The 25,200-nt window shown below is 33.0% G+C and overlaps 2 protein-coding genes across 2 annotated transcripts in view; both read right to left on the bottom strand.

Annotated features, from left to right (window-relative positions):
* Nucleotides 1-25,200, bottom strand: part of LOC124534249 (uncoordinated protein 58-like) — a 190,068-nt gene that overhangs the window by 80,629 nt on the left and 84,239 nt on the right. The window lies entirely within an intron of this gene.
* Nucleotides 22,233-23,312, bottom strand: LOC124534250. The gene has a single exon (XM_047109993.1). It carries the CDS (start codon nucleotides 23,235-23,237, stop codon nucleotides 22,488-22,490), a length of 750 nt encoding a protein of 249 aa, XP_046965949.1. The 5' UTR covers nucleotides 23,238-23,312; the 3' UTR covers nucleotides 22,233-22,487.

The raw sequence follows: 25,200 nt of genomic DNA on the forward strand, positions 1-25,200 counted from the left end.
AATATAGCAAGCATAGGCGTGTACATGCAAAGAAATGAAGTCAGCCTCACGTACTCAAACGAAGTGAAACAGTTCAAGCATAGGATCTACACAAGAAAAAAATTACATAAGTTTTCTAATGGCCCGACTTGGCTTTGAACTTTGGACTATATAATCTAGAGCCTTCCTTACTAGCTACGATACCAATGAGGCGGTCGTATATCATTCTATTCCTATGTACACATATCATATGCCGTGATAATCCTGATGTGTAACTAATCGTCACTAATTATACAATATGGAAATTTTAGAGGAAATATTCTAATCTTATTATTGTAATGCGTGTTGTTTATGGTAATGTAAACCGCTCGCTGATTAATTAATAATTAACAGCCCGTAAATATTTAATTTTTGGCAAAGATTTTTCTTTCCTCATAAAGAATTTTCACTTGGTGGTAGGGCTTTGTTCTAGCCCGTCTGGGTAGGTACCACCCACTCATCAGTTATTCTTCCGCCAAATAGCAGTACTCAGTATTGTTGTGTTCCGGTTTGAAGGGTGAGTGAGCCAGTGTAACTACAGGCACAAGGGACATAACATCTTAGTTTCCAAGGTTGGTGGCACTTTGACGATGTAAAGAATAGTTAATATTTCTTACAGCGTCATTGTCTATGGGTGTTAGTGACCACTTACCATCAGGTGGCCCATATGCTCGTCCGCCAACCTATACCATAAAAAAAAGAATATCTGCTACGCATTTTGCAATTAAATCCAAAAGATGTAGTTTTATTTTACGTGATTTCATTTATTGCAAAGTTTAGGATGAATTTTGAATACAAATTGAGCAAATGATACAACAATGAATCTTGATCCGAATTGGACATGCACCTGTGGTTTAAGATAAACATCGATAATGCAATTGTTCACGGACTATCTGGCGGTGCAAAAAGTCGAAATTTCGATTGTTTCGATACAATTAATATTGTAGTTTTTATTAAATATTATCATATATTGTCACAGCTCGTCACAATCACACTGGGTACCATTGAAAATCAGCGTTGGGTTCTTGAACCCAACTCAGAAGCTCAATGGTACACGACACGTTAACTATCATTGTTTTGTTGTTGTTTTTTTTTTTTTTTTGCAGATTAAGTTAGTCAGTAGTTATAATTAGTTAATATGTTTTTTATTTTTGTTGTTTTTCTTATTTTTATACTTTTTATTATGTATTGTGTCCTAATAAACATTTCTTTCTTTTTTTCTTTCCATTCACTCCCCTTTTGATATTTTCGTCCCCATTTCTTGCACAACCTTAAACCTTAATTGGAGCATTACTCTCCTTTCTTGAAAAGTACTTACATTCACTCTCAGTTAATTTTCTTATATTATTATATCAAAACCCTTATATACATATAACGAAATAAAACAATCGTATACATAACAGAGGCACATGTTACAAAATAAATGTTTAAAGTTCAACATAAGCTGGGCCAGTGGCCTAAAATAGCGGTTTTCCTTTTAAATATTAAACATCAACGAATCGTTTGACAATTATTTTAACACGAATTCAACGCGTCGGCTTTTCCCTTTTGAAACATTTACGAAGCGTGAAACATTTGCCTCTTTCTTTTCTATTGTTATGTAAATGTTCCTACACTAGTTACGCCCGCAGCTTTGGACGCATTAAAATTCATAAAGGGCAGAAAATATTCATGTGTATGTCATTTAGGAAATGATACTTACATATGTAAATGGATCTGGTTCAAGGTTTCAAACTAAAATGGTTGCAAAACAGTGAATTGTTGAACTATTTTTTCCTTTTGTGGGGTTATGTATATTATAGGATGGCATTTCGATGGGTATAGTGGACATAACTTACGTTCATTGACATGGTTTGTGAAAAGGGACGAAATGGTTTGACAACATAGCGTTATATACCAGAAGTTTTAAAAAATTTTAAAAGTGAATTTTTTTTTTATGTTATAGGTTGGCGGGCGAGCATATGGGCCACCTGATGGTAAGTGGTCACCATCACCCATAGACAATGACGCTATAAGAAATATTAACTACTCCTTACATCGTCATTGAAAGGTGAGTGAGCCAGTGTAACTACACTGGCTCACTCACCTTTCAAACCGGAACAATACTGAGTCCTGCTATTTGGCGGTAGAATAACTGATGAGTGGGTGGTACCTACCCAGACGGGCTTGCACAAAGCCCTACCATCAAGTAAATATTTATTATTCTTTCGAATGTCAAATCTATGAGATCAGAAAGATGATAATGATATTGTCCTGACGGCTTCCAGCTACAGCGGCTATTCTCAAGGGGACTAACCAACTAAGTAGGACATAGTATAGTTACACTTTCTATTTCCTTGTTTTTTTAACACAATATGAAATACAAATCAAGCAATATCATTTTAGCTTTTTTATTTGGCTTCACGTGTTTTCCGAGGCATGGGTATGTAACTCCAATTTTCTACAGCGGGCTGTAACTAAGGATTTTGCGATATAGCAGCTTTTAATGTTTTCGGCCTGACACTAGGTCTGAACCTAGTAGTTTAGTATCTGTGGCCTCATATCTAGCAAGAACAGTAACGAAACGTTATGCCTTCATGTGCAAATTCATATGTCTTTTCTTTGTTTAGATATTCCTTCAATATAGCAACGGCGTTTCAATACACAATACAAACAATTATATTTAATTGCTATCTAGGTTACCAGACTATTGAAAGAAGGTACAAAGTTCAATGATCGTAGTTGTATCACTCCACTCTCTACAACATTGCTGGATAACTTTGCATTACATAAATTCACGCCTGTCATCTTTAATAGAAAACGAGATAACAATGTAACGAATATGTTTGAGTTTCAAGCGATGCGTGTGTTACATCTCGTTAGAACTTTAAATAATAGAATAGAAAATTTCATAGTCAACAAGCAAATGATGTCTGCAACAATTGACATTTACAAACGCATACATTGTATACTTGTTTTATTGTGCAGCAAAGTAAAAGTGTTACTTAAATATATGCATCCATTATGATTTTGGTGCTCAACCTAATTTGGTGCCGTTGCTCTCTAATCTGAACTCTTATGTTGTAAAGATTTGGAGAATATTTCATGCTGCTCCAATGCATTCATATATCATGATGCCAAGGGGTATTCAAATATCAGAATCTCTTCATAGGTGTACTGGCAAGCTACTAATTACTAATTTATTTGGCTGTGGAGTATGAAATTAATTGTTAACAAAAAAACCCTAAATGTGATCATATGGATTCGATTATTGACGCTCTGGTAGTGTATTAATATCGGATGTAAATATATATAATAGGTAAAAACTAGTATTAAAAAGCGATTGATGCATTTCTTGCTAGTTCTCAATTAAATCCTTTCATTTCCTAATTGAGTTCAGACTACTGAACTGAAGCTGAACAAACTTGAATAAAGAATTTCTTGATACTTGTTTGATACAAGTGTGGGTGATATATATTCTTTAATGTCAAAACAGCACTGCGACAAAGAAAACCTTGACCCTCGGGTTATACTGCTCTTTTAATTAGGTTACACATTCGCGCCGTATAAATGCACCACATCAAAAATTTCGTCACTGCAGTTGCTCAAACTCAAAGCGTAATTGCTAGCACACCTTGGGACTTACACGTGTACGCCAAAAGTGTGTCGCTTTATTTTATTGCATAGCATTAGTTAATCCGGTACACTAAAAAAGATATTAAAGAATAGGTTATGTATAGCAAAACACTTGTACATAACAATGAATGAATGTTGAAAATTAATTTACAAATAAAAAAATATGTTACAGTTTCTAAATTTATGTGGCATTTCAAGTAATGTATTTATAGCTAAATATAATAATTAGTTTCCTAAGTTATAGTAAATTACAGGGCCAAATTATCCGTTAGGCTGAGTAGGCATTTACTTGAGACTACGCATCGACTAGGAGACGTTACGTTTAAAGTTTTTATTTTTTATAAATATATTATAATTATTTCAGTTTATTATTATTATTCGTACGTCAATTTGTTTGACGTACGTTGATGTTTAACATTTGTCTTTCTATTTTAACTTATTGACACAGAAAAAACATAATAATTTGTATACCTAAACCTTCCTTATGAATCGCTCATTATTTAATGAAAAGCATATGAAAATCCGTTAAGTAGTTTTGTAGTTTATCGCAAACATACAGATAAACAGACGCGGGTGACTTTGTTTTTTAATGTAGTGATGTAGGATTATTAACAGTACGTAGATATCATAAACAACCAACAGGCAGGTCGGTAGATACTCTGTATTTAATACGAAATAAAATACGTAAAACACTTAAGGTGTTCGATAATCTATTATAATGTTAATACCGTCATTTTCGGATGGAAGCGTGAAAAAGGTTCGAATTATCCACTGCGGGGACTCTCACAAATTGCTGCGTTGCATTTTTCATGAGCCGGAATATCGGATGGTATGAATCGCTGATTTAATTATTGAGATAGCTCCTTGTTTGAATAATGGTTAGTTACTTTTTTCTAGCATCGATAATTGGAAATTTTAGTACCGCGAGAAACCGCATTATAAAACTCTTACTCAGCGATTAATTAATTAAATGTTTAATTTGTATTATTTTTCCTCATAAATTAAATCGCTTTCCATTGTAAAAATAATCACCACATTTCCTATTGATATATAAATTTCGTTTGTAAACATCTAAAGGAGGATTATCATAATTATTCTCATTAATTTTATACACTGGCTAACAGAAATTGGCTTCATTTATATTGAATTCATTGAGGTACTATTGTGAGAAGAACTTTTGGGGGTAACATACAGTCACAATTTTTTTATCTTTTTCTTTATTAGTCGACTTCGAAAAAAGGAGGTTATCAGTTCGATATGTATGTTTGTAACATTGTTAGAATTGAATTATATATGATCCATTTAGGCATCCAAGCACGTGTGCTTAATTTCGTATGTGTTTGTTTGTGTGTATAATTGTTTGCTTGTCCACGAATTTCTCGTTTAATATTGATTATTTTTAATACAAGTACCTAACCTAACACTTTAACGTAGGGGAAAGTGGGCAGTTTCCTGTGGAGAAGGATTGAGCATATTCCTCTACGCTGGTACAATGCGTAAGAACACACGAATAATTTTATTGAAATTAATCACATGCAGGTATCCTCACATTGTTTTTACTGCCGAGCACGAGATGAATAAAAGACACAAATTAAGCACATGAAAGTTCAGTGGTTCTTGCCTGGGTTTGAACCGGTAGTCATCGGCTTAATATTCATTAAATCTATAAAACTCTCTCTTACTAGATGAAATAATAATTGCATCTCAAAGTGTAAAAGTTTTTCACAATACTGTGTGTATTACACTTCTAATAGTTTTCTTAACTTTAACTTCTTAACTTTCATACAGCTTAAATAAAAGTCCATTGTTTTATTCCATATAAAGTAGACCTAATATTAAAGTACTTTTCGTAAATAAAAGTATATAGCATATATAGCATAGAGGTTATTCTCGAAATACTGATTTTATTACATTTTTGTTGACGAAATAAAACATCTCTTAATAAAAACCTGCACCGTTTTTGTCAAAAGAGCTGTTCTAAAATAAATAAAACAACAAACTTCGAGTAATTGTCCGTTCACGGAATATTTTTTCCTTGCTGAAGCGTTGCAATCGTTTTATTAATACCATTAACAGCACTGCGTAACTCGATATTACAAATACGAGTACACTAAAAATCGATTTCAGAAAACTCGAGAACGTATTTCCGATTCCGATCCAATCTATTCAGTATCGTTCAAGTGCTCATTCGTTCAGCGAGGCGACGGATTTTATGAAGGAAAGGTTTCCTACTTCGACAAACAACCCCCTGAAGTGAATTTCAATAGCTGTTTACGAGAGTAAACTTCAAATGACTGTTTTTTTCTAAAGCTCACATCTTCTTTGCATTTTCGATATACTCGTATGCTAGGCCTTGTCAATATTTATTATGAAATATTCGTAGAGTGTGAGATTATATTTACATGTTTTTGTTGGATGTGTGTACACGTAAAAATCCAGACTTTATTTTTATTCTCGACAAAGTATTCCTTTTCGTCAGACTTTTTCTTAACAATTTATTTATTCACTACAATATTTTCATGAGTGTGAAAATCTGCTTATTACTCTATTCGAAAAACAATTGAAATGCAATAATTTTAACACCGCCGTTAAAAGGAAACAAAATGTATGTAGAAATTGTCTCAAATAATTGTGTGATATGTCATAGGAGTGACCAAGTCTGCTAACCTCTCAAAAAGCTCCTAAAACTCCCGTCTGGGAAATACAATAGTTAAAATTTGAAATGGCTTTAATTCTACTTACAACGAATTTTCATTAATTGGAGCTGCATAATATAAATGCTCCAATATAAAGGAAGGCTGCTCAATAACTCAGCGACGCTAGAAAATAAATCCAGTCAATAGTAATTACTATTTTTGTTTCTCGTTTAGTAAAGCTAAAGTCAAGCCAATTTGTATGTACTGATTTACTCATTGAACTAAAAATAAAATGTCCCTAAGTTGGATTACGACGACTTAATATACAAAATATATTTTACTACTCGCTCCAACTTCGCACGGGTGCAATATTGATTCTAAATATACTACAGAATTTGTTTATTTACGACCTCACATTAGAAACTTCTAAATTTATCAGTGTTTCTTTACTAAATTATTCATGTATTATATACAAAAACCTTCCCCTCGAATCAATCTATCTATTACCGAGATTGATATCTATCTATTACAAAAAATCCCAGCAAAATTAGTTGCCTAATTCTAAAGATCTAAGTCTACATAAAAACAGACAGCGGTAAGCGATACGGGATAAACAGGGCATATATGGGATACACAAGGTTAGGTTGAAAGGTAAAAACCATCATTTCTGTTCTCCACGAAATCATTTATTATCTGGATAATGTTTAATACCGATTTCAACGCTATTTCAACAAACATACGCTTTAAAATTAAGTATCATCAGTATACGTCGCATATCACTTTTTAATTATTTTGCTGTTCCAGTTTCATGTATATCTTGAAATCTTGAAATAATAGCTGTAAGGAAGGACTTCAAGCCAGTTAGTTACATGCTATTCACAGATATATTATATAAACACCAGTAAAGATAAGTTCCTGAATCATAAATTTTTAAATGATATTAAATAAAAATTCTGGAATCGAGTCCAAACTCATTGATTTTCAAATCAAATCAAATTGAACCAAATCAAATCATAACAAAAGAACTGTTCCTTTCCGTATAAATGTTTACATTTTATCTCTCTTGTAAAACGACGATTCAAAAATGCTTATAATTGTTGATACCCGTGCATCTTAACCGATGATTGCGGATTTAAGCCCTGGCAAGCACTACTAAATATGCATGTGCTTAATTTGTGATTATAATTCATCTGCACCTGCATATGTCTAATTTCATGCTGACACATATGTATTGCACCAACCCGTATTGGAACAGCTTGGTGGAATTTGTTCCAAACCTCAAATGAGAGGAGGACTTAGCCCAGCATTAGGAAATTTATAGGCTTTCTTTGTTGTTGAATCAAGTACCTTCCCTTTGTTTTTTATAAATACATACTGAGAATAGAGGTCACATGCTTAGAAATTCAACCTACTACAGTTTATTAGCTCTTTAAACCTATAAAACACTAGAAACGCGACAACACAAACCACATTCATTTTAGCACGTGTACAAAGATAGAAAAGCGAATAGCTTGAACAAATCTTGACATATTTTTCATTCTGATCCAATCCGCCTAAAGTACAAGTCAAGGGTTCACCTGAGCGGTGACGTGACGTATTCCAGAATAGAATTCGTTTTTCCTCTTTGACAAACTACACAGCGAATCATAGGATTTTTGATTCATAACGCTCTGTAAATGAAATGTTAGCAGATTTAACATGGAGTTTCAATACGTAAATAAATTGATAAATATTTTTTTACAACGTAAATGTTTTCTTTTTTAATTTCGTATTTAAATAATTTATTGATCGAATAGGTAACGTCGAATGTAAACTTAATTTTTTTTTTATAGTTTTATTGTAAGCGTTATTAAATTGGAATTACAGTTACATTATGATCTATCTCATAGATTGTAAGCTGTCGAAAGATTATGAACTGTAATACACAATTAAACACATCGTTTTTGTAACGTTATACGTAATCTATAGAAGGGAATTTAAGTGGTCACCAATTCCTATACATACTAGCATTAATTGAAATTTAAATTATTTAAAAATCCCTTTTGTAGATTACTATAGGACTAAGATAATATCACTTGCGTTTGTTACATTAGATCACTCACTCACTCGGAACACGACCCAGCAATGTTTATTATTGTTATGTTCCAATTTAAAAGGTACACAATTTTACAAATCATTGGCATTGGTGTGATGTACGAAATGATCAATTATTCTTAAAGTCTACCGGTGCTAATAACCAATTATTATCGTCAGGCGACCTTTTTCCATAAAAACTTCCCTTAATACCTGTAATGATCTTTTGTACAATGTTTTCTAATCGGAATTAATTCTGACTGATTTTTGCATGGAATATTTTTTCGTATGTGATTTGGTCCCGTCTCTTAAAGACGACACTCGAAATATTTTCATACATAATCCAATATATTTGAGAACATCTCAACGTCTAGAAACGACTCAAGACGTAGTATTTACTTTACTCTTTGTCAACATACATATATCCTATAATGGGATAAATATTATAATAGGATAAATTTAGTGAGTATTGAGGCTATATAGCTAAAGCACTTGTTATGGAAAATTAGAAGTAACGACGGTTCCACAAACACCCAGACCCAAGATAACATAGAAAAGTAATGAAGTTTTCCTACATCGACTCGGCTGGGTATCGAACCCGGTACCTAGGAGTGGCGTACACTTAAAAACCTATATAATTATATATACCTTTATAATTTCTTTAAAGAACGACCCAATAACCAATTATTAGACTCACCGAACTTGATCCTAGGATCTTTCCATCTGCACTCTAAAACCCAGCCAGTAGACAACGACAGTTTGCCCAATAGCATCATGAAAACTTTGGCCAAGTAAATGAAAATACCGTAAGATACTTTTAAAACGGTACAAGTTCTCAAATAATTAACATAAAGACGTTTAGTTTAACTCACAAACTGAAGAATCACGTTTATTTTGTAGTCAACTCATTCGTATCACTTTGCTATGATAACACAAACTTTCGTATTACGTTTTGTTTATCTTCCTTCTGTTCGAAAAGTTTTATTGAATATATTCGTGTAATGAATCATATATCAAGAACGATGTAAGTCACAATCATCTATAAAAGGGAATTTAAGTGGTCACCAATTCCTATAGATACTAGCATCGAATGAAACTTAAATTATTTAAAAATCTCTTCTGTAGATTACTACAGAACTCAGATAATATATCACTTGCGCTTTTCACATTAGATCACTCACCCTTCCACACGGAATACAACTTAGAAATATTTATTATTGTTAAGTTCCAATTTAAAAGATACACAATTTCACAAATATAATATAATAAAATGGGAGTGTATGTTTGTTAAAATAACCGTACAATACAATATGTGTACACGGTACATTTGTTAAAATATTGTTTTTGTCATTTTTGGGTGCGTGTTTGTACTGACTAATCTTGCTTGACTAAAGCCCTTGCGTATGCAACCACTCCGCTGTCACATCGAGCGCCTCCTGCCAACGACTTAATATCACAAAAACTGCTAATACAGAAGGAATAATTTATGGTAAAGTCTCTAAACTGAAAAATAACTTTTTGTTAAATTCAAACGTACATAAAGTTGCAGGCTCAGCTAGTTTTCATATATAAGTATAGTATACTACAACACAACATATGTAGATATTGTATCGGCAAAATTTGTAAAACCGACTACAGCCGATTTAGGTGCGGTCTCCCAAATTATCAATATTTATTTCTTATGTGAATATGATCTTTACACAAACGTAATAAACTTGTAATATCATATGACCGTCAAATATATTCGTCAATTTGACACGTCGATTTACATGCACTTGCTTTCTCGGGTTGAACTGACGCGGGAATCTACGGCATCGAATAGCGACGAATGGCGCGATAAGGAGCTATTTCCATTAGTTGTATAAATCGCCAGTAATCGGTTTTATCGAATTTGCCAATATTACATCTTAGTTGTGTGGTACTATAAAATATGCTATGAATTAAATCGTATTTGGGACGGAAGAAACGTCACAGAAACTTCGTATTATATTGGTAAATAAAATAAACTTTAGGTAACTTTTAGAAATATAGCGATATCTAACGCTATAATATTGTTTCAAATCCAACACATATAAACTAAAATAAGAGAACGCACTCATAACAACAAACTCTTTTGTATAATGATATAAATTTAAATAATTTGTATGCTTAGATTTTTAGATGACCGGCAATCGGTCACAGCCAACTGATTCGTGCACTAACGACTGCGTGTTCAATTCCCGTAATGACACATATTTTTATCGGTCGAACATTTTTTTGATTTATTAAAATAGTTAGGCAAATGGATCACCTGAGGGTTACAACTCTACATCTATATTGGTACTGTAAGAAGTAGTCGTAAGTTCAAAAAGCTTCTTTTTTTATGGGCGAAAGGTTCTTCTTGGGTCAGGGTGTTTATTTTTTCGAACCGGTGGTAGTTTATAATTTGACCATCAATAAGTAAGTGCATTGCTTCTATATGGTGTCATATTTAAATGCATCGAATCATACAGGTTCCCTAGTTCGATTACTCTAAAGAACTCTTATCAAACCGGCACAAAATGCGTTTTAGTGGTAGAAAATGAAATCCTATAATCTTACCAACAATTATTTACAATTTTTTTTAAATATTCTTTAAGGCAAATGACAGCTAAGCCTCATTGATTCACCAAAGAGTATTCTATTGCTATTATTTCGACGACCTTCGTGTGTGTACACCGGTTTTCATGGGTACGCCACTCCGAGGTCCTGGGTTCGATCCCAGGCCGAGTCGATATATAAAATGTTTATTAGAAAATGTTTATTAGTGGTACCGTTGTTACTTCTGATTTCCTTAACACAATTGCTTAAGCTACTTACATTGGGATCCTAATATATGTGATGTTGTCCAATATTTATTCATTTATTTGTTTATACTTGAAAAAATCATTCCAGGTTATAAGACAAAATATAACATGCAATTTTCAAGTGTGTTCTTATTCAATATTGTTATATTTATTCAATGTTTTTCATAACTGTAGTACTAAACATATATTTAGAAATAGCTTACCAAGTTACAATTTGCCTTGAAGTTAAAGGACGACAATTTTACCTGCAATAAAAAAAAACATGTTATATAACAATCAATCAAAAAAATATATAAGTATAGAAAATTGAAAATCATTTGGTTTATTTATTTGTTTCGATACATCTGACGTCATACGATTCGTTTATCTTTTATTTTTGTTAGGTCATACGAGTCTGAGTGCTTAATTCGGTTGCCAGATTTGGATATTGGTAGCTGAAGGGCTTATTTCCGTGCAATATGTTACTTAGCCACATACATAACAATTTTCATCGCAAAGTTAATTATTGAGAGCCCAGTGGTTAGAACGCGTGCATCTTAACCGATGATTTCGGGTTCAAGCCCAGGCAAGCACCACTATGTATATGTGCTTAATTTGTGTTTATAATTCATCTCCTGCTCGGCGATGAAGGAAAACATCGTGAAGAAACCTGCATGTGTATTTCATGAAATTCTGATACATGTGCATTCCACCAACCCACATTGGAACAGCGTGGTGGAATATGTTCCAAACCCTCTCCTTAATGGAAGAGGATGCCTTAGCAAAGCAGTAGGTGATTTACAGGCTGTTACTTTACTTTACTTTTATAATTATCATTACTTCTGGTCAAGTCATGTTTTAATAAATCTGCCCATACGAATTCTACGTAACACATGCATACAAACGAAACATGGATTTTACTTTTAACATTTTCAACTTTGCCGTTTCATAAATTTAAATAATAACACATTGTAAAAAAACACATTGGTAAAGAAGGCACGTTATTCAATAAAAGATTATACAGACGATAAAAAAGAAATAACTTCCAGGCAGGCTGTATTCATAACATACATATATATGTAATTGTATAACTAAAATTACTTTGTATTTTTAAATGTTGAAAAAAAAACTAGTGAAAGTGAGTTTCTTGCCGATTCTTCTGGGAATCTACTTTTCGAGCCGGTAATAGCTTCACTTAATATAGTTGTTAAATCGTGATTCAAAAGTGCTCTTAAAACCCTACTCGAATAAAATATATTTTGATTTTTGATTGAAGTCATCAATTAACGAGGAAAATTTCATGCAAAACGATAAATATATACATAACATTGTAACATTGTCTTTGTGTTCGGTTACATAGCAATTTGTGTAATCGCTTAAACGGCCTACTTATCTTATTAAGCTGTGATCATCTTAAGCTAATGTTTGTATGTATATAAATTAAATAATGCATTACAGTGGTAAAAGTGTAAAGAGTAAAGTGACACCCTGTAAATTACCCACTGCTGGGCTAAGGCCTCCTCTTCTATTAAGGAGAGAGTTTGGAACATATTCCACCACGCTGTTCCAATGTGGATTGGTGGAATGCACGTGTGGCACAATTTCGATGAAATTAGACACATGCAGGTTTCCTCACGATGTTTTAATTCACCGCCGAGCACGAGATAAATTATAAACACAAATTAAGCACATATATATATAGTGGTGCTTGCCTGGATTTGAAGCAGCAAGATTTGAACCTGCGGTTAAGGTGCACGCGTTCTAACCACTGTGCCATCTCAAATCAAATTACAGTGATACAGCTATTTTAAATTTACCGAAAATATACGTAGTCAGGCTAAGTCTTCGCGAGTACGATAACGAATACCTTCGTTCATAGATCGAGTATATCAAACATATACTTCTTACACTCACAATGTATTGAAATCCTAGATTACACGTCCCTTGAGGCCATAATACGAGCCCTACCCTTGCAACCAAGTTAAATTATGACCAATATTGATATTATGAAATAAAACTCCTGGTAAATTATACCTATTCAAATCAATGAGCACAGAACTGGCAAATAAAAAATTAAGAGTCAATTAATGTGTTGTGTTTAATCACCAAAGTATTCTCAAGCTGTTAAAACTAACATAAAAAACTTTAAAAATCAAACCCCTAGTGATTGCTACCACAGTTGCTGTAAAAATATTCACATTAAGTCCATTACCTTCCCATAAAGTTTCGACGTACCTATTCATTTCGAGCAATGAGGAAAATAACCATCATTTCTAATGCTCGATATCCGTTGATGTCTTCAATTTTTACAACGATGTAAAATAATCTAGAAGGAATAAGTATATATAAGATAATATAAGAATATGAGGTTTCGTTTTGGAGTAGGAGATATATTTCTTGAGGAAAAAAATCTTAATTTTTGATATAGCATAGATAGACAATGGTTGACTATTTACCATCTTTTATCTACACGTCCGCTATATAAGTCCTCAATTAATATGTATTTGCAAGATGTTTTTTAGGTAAATTAGTTATGTAGATTTTGATAGGTAGGTGGACTTACATAGACTGTTTTGCTTACAGAGCAAGTTAGCAAAACAGTCTATATGCAATGGTATCCTAATAAAAACTAACCGTACCTGTTTATTTTTTAAATTAAGTCCCTTTTAATGATGACTATTAATAATACAAATACGCTTTTTTTATTATTGTAACCTAGGACACTTCCAAGACGAATATTATATCTTCGTAAGAAGACATGCCCTGTACATATAGTTACGAAGGTTTTCGTTGAGCTATGTGTTGGCACGCGATCCATAATTTTCGGCAGCGAAAATGTTTCATGTTGATTTTTGTATTTATTGCCGACATTTCTGTAAAGTTAAGAAGTATAAAATCTCTATAATATAAAAATACTTTGCATAGGTATTTGTAAATCACAATAATGGACAGAAAAGTATTACTTTTGAGAGATAATATATTTATAATAATTTATCATAGCCAATGAAAAAGATTTAAATATTATAAGTCTCTACTCTACTCTTTACAAGCACAATCTTCTTGGTTAGTCACAATTAAAACAATTTATCTGTTCTTTGATCTCCTTAAATATTCCAAATATTTTCCTAAACTACTATTACAAAATAAATTATTATTCTAGCTAAGATCTCAAGCAAATCTTTGTCGTAATGGAAATAAGGTTCTTGGAACCAAAATCATACGACCGTCTTAAGTATCAACGATTCTAAGAAACATCCTGTAAATGCCCCAAGCATTACACTAAGATATCGTTTTGAGGAAAATATTTTAAGCTCATACCACCCCTTCAGTCCCCTATACTGCATTGGAACTGTTTGTAAATTTGAACCGACAAATGAAGGTGTATCATGTTTAGGGTCTGTGCTTGACACCGTTTTAAATAAACGTGTTCCAAGCATTATTTTTATGATGAATCACAAAGTATTTAAATCATTCGAGGTATAAGCTATCTCTATGTTAAATGTATTTAAGCCCGTATGTACTTAACAAATATTTAAACATAAACTATTATAACATGTTTATGATAAAACAGGGGTGTCGTGGGACACTCGTTAGTACAAAGTTGCTTTCAACCTATATATTATCTATTAAATAATAGACGTAATAAAATAATTGTATCCTGTGTGAATTAATAAATAATATATATATATATATATATATATCGAGGTACCAAAAAGTTTAATTAAGATTTTTTTATCGTACATGCTGGCAACGTCAGTTTGACGTACAACACATGACAGACGAAAAGTTATATTTTTAATGGAATATCGAAACAAAAGGATTATGAACGTGAAAGACTAGATTCATATTTCGAATATCACCGTGTCTGATACGAGTTGATGACTAGCTCTTTGCTATATACCTAATATATATACGCAATATCTATATCTGACGACCTCAGTGGTCGATTGGTGTGTACACCGGTTTTCATGGGTACGCCACTCCGAGGTCCCGGGTTCGATTTTCGGCCGAGTCGATATAGATTATCATTAGTTTTCTTTGTTGTCTTCGGTCTGGGTGTTTGTGGTTCCGTCCTTACTTCTGATTTTCCATAACACAAGTGCTTTAGCTACTTACACTGGGATCAGAGAAATGTAAGTGATGTTATCTCACATTACTTTATTCATGTAATAAAAAATAGTATAAATAATTTTACTCATACGCAGTTTCCTTACATGACGATTCCTGTCAGGTCACTCTACCTTAAGCCGCGTATTGGAACTAGTTCCAAAATAAAAGATAAAACGAAAAAGTATTGTGTAATCGGTTTGTGTAAAGAATTTTCCTCGAACACATTGACAAACGGTAATGAGATATAGAACCGCTACTAATAGAAAAAAAAAATCCGTCGATTCGTCCACTTCGCTGTTCTTCCAGCGCAACTTGAGCGGATTAAAGAGATAAGTCGACCGAACCTCTTATCGGGCGACCTTTTTCAATTACACACAAATAGTATAACAACATTTGATGTGTATTTAATAGTAAAGATTATTACACAACTTACTTCATGATAATGTTGTTCCACTTGGTGGAATGACTTTATGTAACCCCGCCTGAGTAGCTACCCACAATTTAAATATATTACTATATACGAAACAGAAATAACACTTCTATAGCAGTGTAATGACAGCACATAAAATATCAAGAAATATATTAACATCTGGCTTCCAACGTTATTGGTGCATATAGTCCGTCAAAAATGACGTCTAAGTTGATACATCCTTACTGATGATAATGATTGCTTTGTGTGTGTCTTCTTTTAGTAATTGTGACCCTTAGAATATAGTGTTACTTTTGTCATATTATATTATGATAATCAATGTACACATTGTTGAGGAACCAAATAAAATAAATAAATAAATCCCGTCTGTGCGAATATCACAAAAAAGGTTTTAATTTAAAAATATAAGTAGTAACTTTAAGTTTTTAAAGTCAACAGTTGTTTGGCTAGATTTGAATCCAGAATATCAGTTTCTTTATCAACTATTCGCCTTCTTTGGTCTAATAATTATCAAGTAAGTTATTGGGTTCCTAGTTCCATCAAATAAATAGTTTTCTTAACCTCATTTCCTTGAGACTAACTCTGTCTGGCAATTTATCTTGCCGTTTTTATACATGTATTATGTTTTTGGAGGAAACATTTTAGGAATTTTATTGCATTTACTTAATTAATTGTTTATTAGTTGGAGATAACTTTGAAAATGAAGACGCAGATATGTAAACATTTATGTTGAGTGAACTCACAATAATTGCTGCTTGGAATATATCATATACAACTTAGATAGATTTATATTATAATTAATATATTAAGTAGATACATATTTTAAATATTTTTGTTTAACATGCTGGAACATCGATTTAGGATACCGTCCTGTAATGACATGTATTCAGTTTAAAAATATTAATAAATAAATCTCAACGTGATGTGTGAACAAAATGTCAGGAAATCAAATAAAAAAACAAAGACAAGCACATATATGAACTAGACATTTACCCGAAGCAACTTTCATATTTACTATGTTACAGAAAAATAACTACAAAATCTCGACACGAAATCGATTCAATCGAAATAAATCAAAAGCGAACTATTAAAAATATATAGAACATTTTGAATTAATAAAGTGCGTCCAATAAAGGTTTTTCAATAATTAATATTCATTTCAGCACTTAATAATAAAACTAAAAAAATATTTATCTATACATGTAATAAAATTGGAGTATCCGTTTGTAATATTAAATTAACCCTTTTTTACTCAATGCATATGTATGAATACGTGGTACATATACATATAATGTTGCAACCCATCATGAATGCCCAATGTAACTAGATTTGTTTATCACCAACCAACACTACCAAAATGATAGTCGGTTGGTAAATTCAATACATTACAATTAATATCAAATCATAAGCGAAAAGTAAAATAAATAATGATTATCTTCTGAATTTGAAAATAGAACGAAGGATAAAGATATAGACGTAACACACACATACACAACTAATAACCAATACATACAAAGATTCATCACTATAAACAAGGCAGTTTATTCTTAAAGATAAACTTTAAAGATGGACGTGTTATTAAAATTTCATATCACGTTTTGTTTGTTCCGAAATATTTCACAGATAAAAAATTTCTTCAATGAAAACGGAAAAGTTGAAAACTTTCACCGGAAGCTTATTTTATTAATACAAACTGTGATGAAAAAGGCTTGACTTTTCATTTTAAAATGCATCGTTTAACTTGAAGTGTCGTTATATTAAATCGTACAGTTGATCATGGTGATGGGCCAGGAAATTTAATAGAACCAGTGGTAAGAACGCGTGCACCTTAACCGATGATTGCAGGTTCAAACCCAGGCAAGCACCACTAAATAATCATGTGCTTTATATTTGTTTTTTAATCATTTCGTGGTCAGCGGTGAAGAAAAACATCGTGAGGAAACCTGAATGATGTGTCTTATTTCATGGAAATACTGCCACATGTGTATTCCACCAATCCGGATTGAAACAGAGGAGTGGAATATGTTCAAACCTTCCTAAAAGGAGAGGAGACCTTAGCCCAACAGTGGGAAATTTACAGGCTGTTGTTGGAGATAATTCCGATACAGCTTTCTGTACATTCCGAGGCAATATAACGAGACCATACTTCTAGGCTCCTACTCAGAATTTTTGGACTAAATAACTTTTAACTAAAAATAAAAAAAAAATAACAGTCTTGGAAATTTACCCAACTTTTAACTGAGAACATCAACAAGGTTTTTAATATAACAGTAATATTATATTATATATGTCATATAAACATACAATATCTTCACGAAAATGCTTGATTAAATCTTCGAAATACCAAACATTTAGAAGTGGCAGCGCTCGGTTCATTTCATCAAATCTCGAGAAATGGGTAACGTTTAAAGACGTAAGAAAAAAACGTCTTATTCCACTATAAGCTGTATAACCAGTGCTGTAAGGACCATTGTCTTGCTAATGAAGAGGCTTACTACATGGGCTTCGAAGAACGAGTGTCGTTACATTATAAAGGCGGAATGAAATCTTTTCGACGGGAAAAGCTAGAAATACTTTTTATTTATTTTTTTAATAAAATATAATCTTCAACTGACGTAAATGTTAAAACAAAAATTTACGTTAAAAAAAAAGAAAAATTCAAATTTCATAAAAAGAATGATAATAATTCTATTCTACGTTTTAATTTCTTAATGATTCTGACATCACTATTTTTCTATTCCTGTAAGTTATAGTTTTTTCATAGAACTAAAAAATTAGCTACAACGTAAGGATATAGATAGATAGATAGATAGATAGATAAAAACTTTATTGCACTCCAAATCTTATAAAATAACAGTACATATAAAATGGATAATTACAGAGAATTGAAGGCAAGGGCGGCCTTATCACTAAAAGCGATCTCTTACAGGCAACCCAACAGATGAGGACAACATATTTTGTAAAGAAGGTAGTGCATAGTTATATTATGATGCATACATATTATACAATCGATATTTGATTTAATATAAAATTACATATAAAGAAAACGTAAAATAAACATACATGCAAATACCTGTACATATATATATACACATACATATATATCTACATAAATACATATATACATACATACCTACATACATATAAATATATATATATAAAAAAAAAAAAAAAAAAAAAGGAATAGTTACGAAGACATATAATGATGTTTGACTCGACTTTTAAATATATTTAAGGACTGTGACATCCTAATGTCATGTGGGAGCGCATTCCATAATTTAATCGATCTGACAGTAAAAGAATCATTGTAACAGTGTGAGTGGCTGAGTGGCAGCTGTAGTTTGTTGTCCGATAGAGAACGAAGATTGAGATGAAGAGAAGAATTAGAGCCAAGAAAGGAAAAGCGTTCTTTGAGGTAAGTTGGAGTTTGGGGAAAGAAAAGAATAGTGTAAAGGAGAGAAAGGGCGTGCAAATTACGTCTTTGTCTGACTGTAAGCCATCCAAGTCGGGTACGATATTCGGAGATGTGGTCGAACTTTTTCAAACCAAAAATGAACCGTATGCACATGTTTTGCAACCTTTCAAGCTTGTTAAGTAGCTCCTCGGATAGACCTAAGTAGCATACATCTGCGTAGTCTAGGATGGGAAGAAGAAGTGCATTCGAAAGAGAAATTTTAGTTTTGATTGGCAACAACTTCTTCCACCTTCTTAATGAGCCGAAAGCTGCAAACATTTTCCGACTTAGATTTGACACTTGCGCTGCCCAAGAAAATTTATCATCTATTATAAGACCTAAGTTAGTAACAATGTTATTGTTGATCAAAGTTGTACCGTCAAACACTACGGGAGGAAGATTAACTTGATTAAGTTTCGCAAGTTGTTTTGGATTGCCAACTATAGCTAACTGTGATTTACTGGCATTTAACGACAAACCATATAACTTGCTCCACTCACTAATCGATTTAAGGTTATTATTCATAAGATCGATCGCATTAGCGATGTTCTCAACAGGAGTCGTTAAATAGACCTGCAAATCATCAGCATAGAGGTGAAAAGAAACAGAAAGATGTTTAGTGACGGAATTTATAAAGATTGAGAAAAGGAGAGGAGACAGAACACCACCTTGTGGAACACCCGCCCTGAGATAGCAACAGGAGGAAAACTTACCGTCAACAATAACACGCTGTTGACGATTTGAAAGGTAAGACTGAAACCAAGAAACAGCATTGGAAGAGAAATTTAAAGAATCAAGAATAGCTAAGAGAATGTCATGGTCAACAGTATTAAAGGCATTGGAAAAATCAAGAAGAGCTATAATAGTAATTTCTTTGTTATCAATCCCAAAGCGAATGTCATCACAGACTTTGATCAAAGCTGTTGTGGTGCTATGACCCGGGCGAAAACCCGATTGAAATGGGCTTAAAATATTGTTTAAGGAGAGAAAGCTGGAAAGCTGTCCATGGACAATGCGTTCGAGAACCTTAGAAAGGAAAGGAAGGATGGATATAGGACGGTAGTGAGCTAACAAAGTAGGATTAGAGATTTTGGGAATGGGTAGAATATGAGCTATTTGCCAACTATTGGGAAAAATACCTGAATTTAAAGAGAAATTATATAGGTGGCATAGAACAGGAAGAATGGTATCTAAAGAGAGGAGTATCATTTTGCGACTGATACCGTCACATCCAGCGGCGTCTGATTGAATACCAAGAATACTCTTCCTGATATCCTCAGAAGTCACTAGAGTAAAACAGAAAGAAAAATTAGGCTTAGGACGTGTGATTATGGAGTTCAAAGTGTGACATTTATTCGCATTGTCCATGGTAGCCGCCGTGAAGTGTTTATTCAGCGCTTCAGCGTCAACATTTCTTACTTCTAGTGACTGACGGCCAATACCCATCGCATACAAAAAACGCCATACCTTGCCGGTGTTCTTGATGCTAACAGAACTGTGAATATAATTTCGTTGAGCGTCCCTACAGACTTTGCTGCAATGATTACGCAGCCGTTTATATTTCAGGAGATTGTTGTCTGTCGGTCTCCGTTTATATTTCGACTTAGCAGCATTACGTCTTGCCATGATAATTTTGATATCTGGAGTTAACCATGGTGCTGGAAGGTGCTTTAACTTGATCGGTCTTAATGGAGCATGAATATCAAAAAGATCTGAGAGGAGAGAGTTAAATAATTCAAGTTTATCATCCATAGATGGAGCATTGAATACAGCATCCCAATCAATCCGATCAAGGTCACGCAAAAATTTATTGTTGTCAAAGTTCTTGAAGCTTCGTCTCATGACAATGGTAGGTTTTGATTTAGGCGGACGGACTTTATATGACAGATACAAAAGGTCATGGTATGAAAACGCTTCAGCGGGGTATTGGCCATACAGCATAGCATGATCAGATGAGGAAACAATTATTAAATCTAATAAAGAAGGAAAGCAGTTTGGGAAAAAGTGAGTAGAATTAGAAGGAAGTATATTTAAATTAGAGCTATTCACAATATTACGAAGGCGTTGAGCACGTGAGTCATTTTTATTTAAACACGTGTTAAAATCGCCCATAATAATGGTGTGATCAACAGCAGAAACGTATTTCTCAAGTAGGTGCTCAAAACATTGAAAATAATTAATTTGAAGAGAAGGGCTATAAAATACCCCTAAGAGGACTTTTAAAGGACCAAATAAGAGTTCAAGAAAAATGTGCTCGGAAGATTCGGAATATTGCGATGGGGATTTATCTAAAATGGAAAAAGGAATATGACTACGTAGGTAAATTGCCACACCGCCACCACCTTTTCCCGTCCTGTCATTTCGTACTAGATGAAATCCTGGCAAGGAGAAAGAGGTAGAAGGAAGGCAAGGCTTAAGGAATGTTTCAGATACCAAGATAGCATGCAAATTTTTAAGATCAAGTGATGTTAACAAATCCGTATAATGCGCGGGAATGCTTTGTGCGTTGAGATGGACAACGTTAAAATTTTTAGGAACTGTATGAAAAGTAGAATCCAAATGAGTATGTAATGATAAAGGTATACTATGAAAGCTATCATCTGATGAGGCAGATATAAAGTCATCGTCAGAACAAATATAATTATCAGAGTCACTCATATTGTAAGTAAAAAATAAATATCAATAATAATAAAATAAAAATAATACCTAATAAATACAAAATATACAAATAAATATATAAAGTATTTATAAAATAAATAATAATAATATAAATAATATCTAATAGGATCTAGTAACAATAAAATAATTATTAAATTTATAGCATTCAATCAATCTATCAGCTGTTACTGCTGTAAGTTATCGCTTAAATATAGACAGTATCCAGAATACTATTTTAAAAACACAACATGAAATTAGGAAAACAAAAAAAAAAAAAAGAAATAACGAAACAAAAAATAAATAAATATTATATATATGTCTATAAAAAACTAGATTAACACGTGAAACGAAACGTCAGCAGCGGAATGTAACATCAATTTAATTGACAGCTATCACTCACATTGACACTTTGACAGTGTCTTGTACACACTGCATTTGACGTTTACATATTATTTAAATAATATTAGCAAATAGTAGGTAAACTATAATATTACAAGTGAATAACAGTGTAACTAATTAAAGAGTTATAAATAACTACCTACAAAGAATAAAAAAGAAAAACACAAACAGTTATTAATGTACTTACTGAAAAACATTGATTACCCGAAGGACCCGTATGAGAGACAACAAACAAGATACAGTTTTTAATGAAACACCAGTAATAATAAATAGAAAAATATAGTAAATAGTTACTTCTTTAAGTTCCTTTTCGGTCGGACTCCCTGCGAATTCTTGATCTCTTGGGTATTGGTGTTGGATGAGGTTGCAGTCTTAGCTGATACTTGTTGAGGCACCGTAGCAGTGGAATACGTATTCAGCTCCGCCATAGACGTAATTTGGTGACGCTTACCATCTGGACCAATAATAACTATGCTGCCATCTCTAGTCCAACATTTGTTGATACCAAGACGCTGTCTGGCAGCCACGAAGACGTCATGACGTTCCTTTGTTAGGAACTCGGACAGTGTAACCCCAGTGTTCTTCAGATTGGTTTTTGCATACCATACTTTGTTACGCATGATTGGATCTTGGAACTTAATAAGGATGACCCTTGGTTTCTCAGAAGCCGAAGAACCCAAACGATGGCAGCGACTGATAGAATCCACTGATAACTCTGGCAGCTTGAGATGTTCAGACAGCAGCTGACTGACATTAGCCGATAAATTTTCTTTCTTGGCTTCCGGAACCCCATGCACCAGGAGCATTTTCCGTCTACTTCTCATTTCCATTTGATCACACTTTTTGGAGAGGAGCTCGACTTGCAGCTGCAGTCCTTCCAGAGCAGTTAAGACAAAACTCCGGAAAGCACTAAACTGGGAGACTATGTTGGAAGTCGGACTGGCGGCTGGCATATTAGAATTCAAATTTTGTTGGAATTCAGCCATTTTAGAGTTGAAATGTTCTGTTAGTTGTGCAATTGAGTGTTTAATAGAGTCCATTATTAATCTGATCTTCGGTAAAGACAATAGTGATTGTGGTAGTTAATTGAACTTTAGTTGTCTGTTGTTTAATATGTGTTTTTTACTTGGATTAGATAAAGGAGTCACAGCTGACACGTATGATGAATGCTTAGCACATTTTACCAGGTGTTAATTATTTTTAAATTAAATATTTGCAGAGAGCAAAAGAAAACACGTCTATTTAATTATGCACCTACCGCCCATGGATATATACGAATATGTATAGCAATAAAAATCTTTCTTAATATTATAGCAATTACAAAAGACATACAGCATTGAAGTATAAAATATACGTTGGAAGCACAAATCTTACTGTTTGCCGTCAGGGCATACGAATCAGTACAACTTGAGGTGCCGATTGATTTTACGGCACCAGTCTTACTGTTTGCCGTCAAGGCATACGATTCGATATTACTTAAGGTGTGACACAAAAATGCTGAAATATAAAGCTGATATCTTAATGCTCAAAGTATTTAATATTATTGAAACAAATCCACCCAAATCTCTTGCAATATTTTCCCATTCGACATTTGATATTTTCGCGTAGGAACAGTTTGTCTTTAAAAATTCAATTTATAGATGTTAATAGTTCTATCTAAATTCCAAAACCTTAAACGAATATCGACCTTGTGTCATTAGAAATAACGAATGCTTTGTTTCGACTCGGACTCGAACGCAGTTTTAATAATGAAGCCTTTCTTCTAGTTAATTGAACGTTTTCTCGGCGTAATAAGACGCTTTATAATACAATGAGACGTTAGATTATCTCGTTCGAGGAAAACAATAAACAACGAAGAAATGCCATTCGAGTATTGTTTCATAGTCCAGGTAACCCAGAAGTGAATCTAAATTGTATTAATAACTATATAATGTATTGTACATTCGAATACTGAAAAGCCCTTCATTTGTTTTACCGGAGATTTTAATTATATTCATAAGTATCTTTCGCTGTTTATTCTTAGGTATTTTATTTTCCGAACCGAAGTTGTTTATCTACGCTAAATAAATAAATTTGGAATTTATTGAATTCGAATTTCAAAAATGACAGCCGATATCAAAAACTACTCAATCACAGATATAGTATTGCATAATATGTGTGCGTAAATACAATCACATGTGAATGTAATCTGACATGACTAGAAAGAGTTCAGATGCAAGGAGGTTTTACTTGCTTTCCGAAACCCGTTAAATGAACACTGCAAACATCCTTACTCCGGACTTATTTAAATAGTTTTAGAGCTTGATTTTGGAATTTTGTTTGAAATATACATATATTAAAGTTAAGACAAGAAGGCAAGTTAAGATAAAGTCACAAGATGTTTGAAATAGAAAATTACTTTTTTGTAAAAATAAAAAAAAAACAAAGGTATTACAATCTCTGCGTAATAAATTAAAGATTACAATAAGCAGAGACCTGATAAAGTTATAGACCGTATTTTCAATCGGAAAGAAGACAATGAATCTCGTAAACATATTGGCCTTTCCATATACCATTTTAATAACCGTGTCTAATCAAGCGGTCCTTAGCGGGCCTTTTTCAATTACTCTATATCATACAATATCTGACACAACCTACATTGCAGACGATTTAAAAAACAGCTCAGCATCCATGAATTCCATTTTATTGAAACGTGCTCATAAAATTTCGTGTCAAATGGCCCAAAGAATACGAAGGGTCGGACTCGGAACTTTTTTTCGACAACCGTACTTATACGATCTAACGTTACGGATGGGTTTTATTTCGTTCGAATGCGTATTCCTCCGTATTGATGGGTATTATTAATGCTACCTTTTTTCGTAGATGTGACATATAAATAACTATTGTAAACATATCGGGGTAGTGTAGAACGATTGATAACGTCAACATGCTCATGTAATAGAACCTCTTGAGGTTTTCAGAACGAGTTGTATGATCTAATATATTGATATAAATAAAACTGAA

The sequence above is a fragment of the Vanessa cardui genome, chromosome 12, assembly GCF_905220365.1.
Source record: "Vanessa cardui chromosome 12, ilVanCard2.1, whole genome shotgun sequence".
Taxonomy (NCBI): domain Eukaryota; kingdom Metazoa; phylum Arthropoda; class Insecta; order Lepidoptera; family Nymphalidae; genus Vanessa; species Vanessa cardui.

What these genes read in the sequence shown, in the direction of transcription:
- LOC124534250 (XM_047109993.1), bottom strand. Translation starts at nt 23,237, where the DNA reads ATGGACTCTATTAAACACTCAATTGCACAACTAACAGAACATTTCAAC.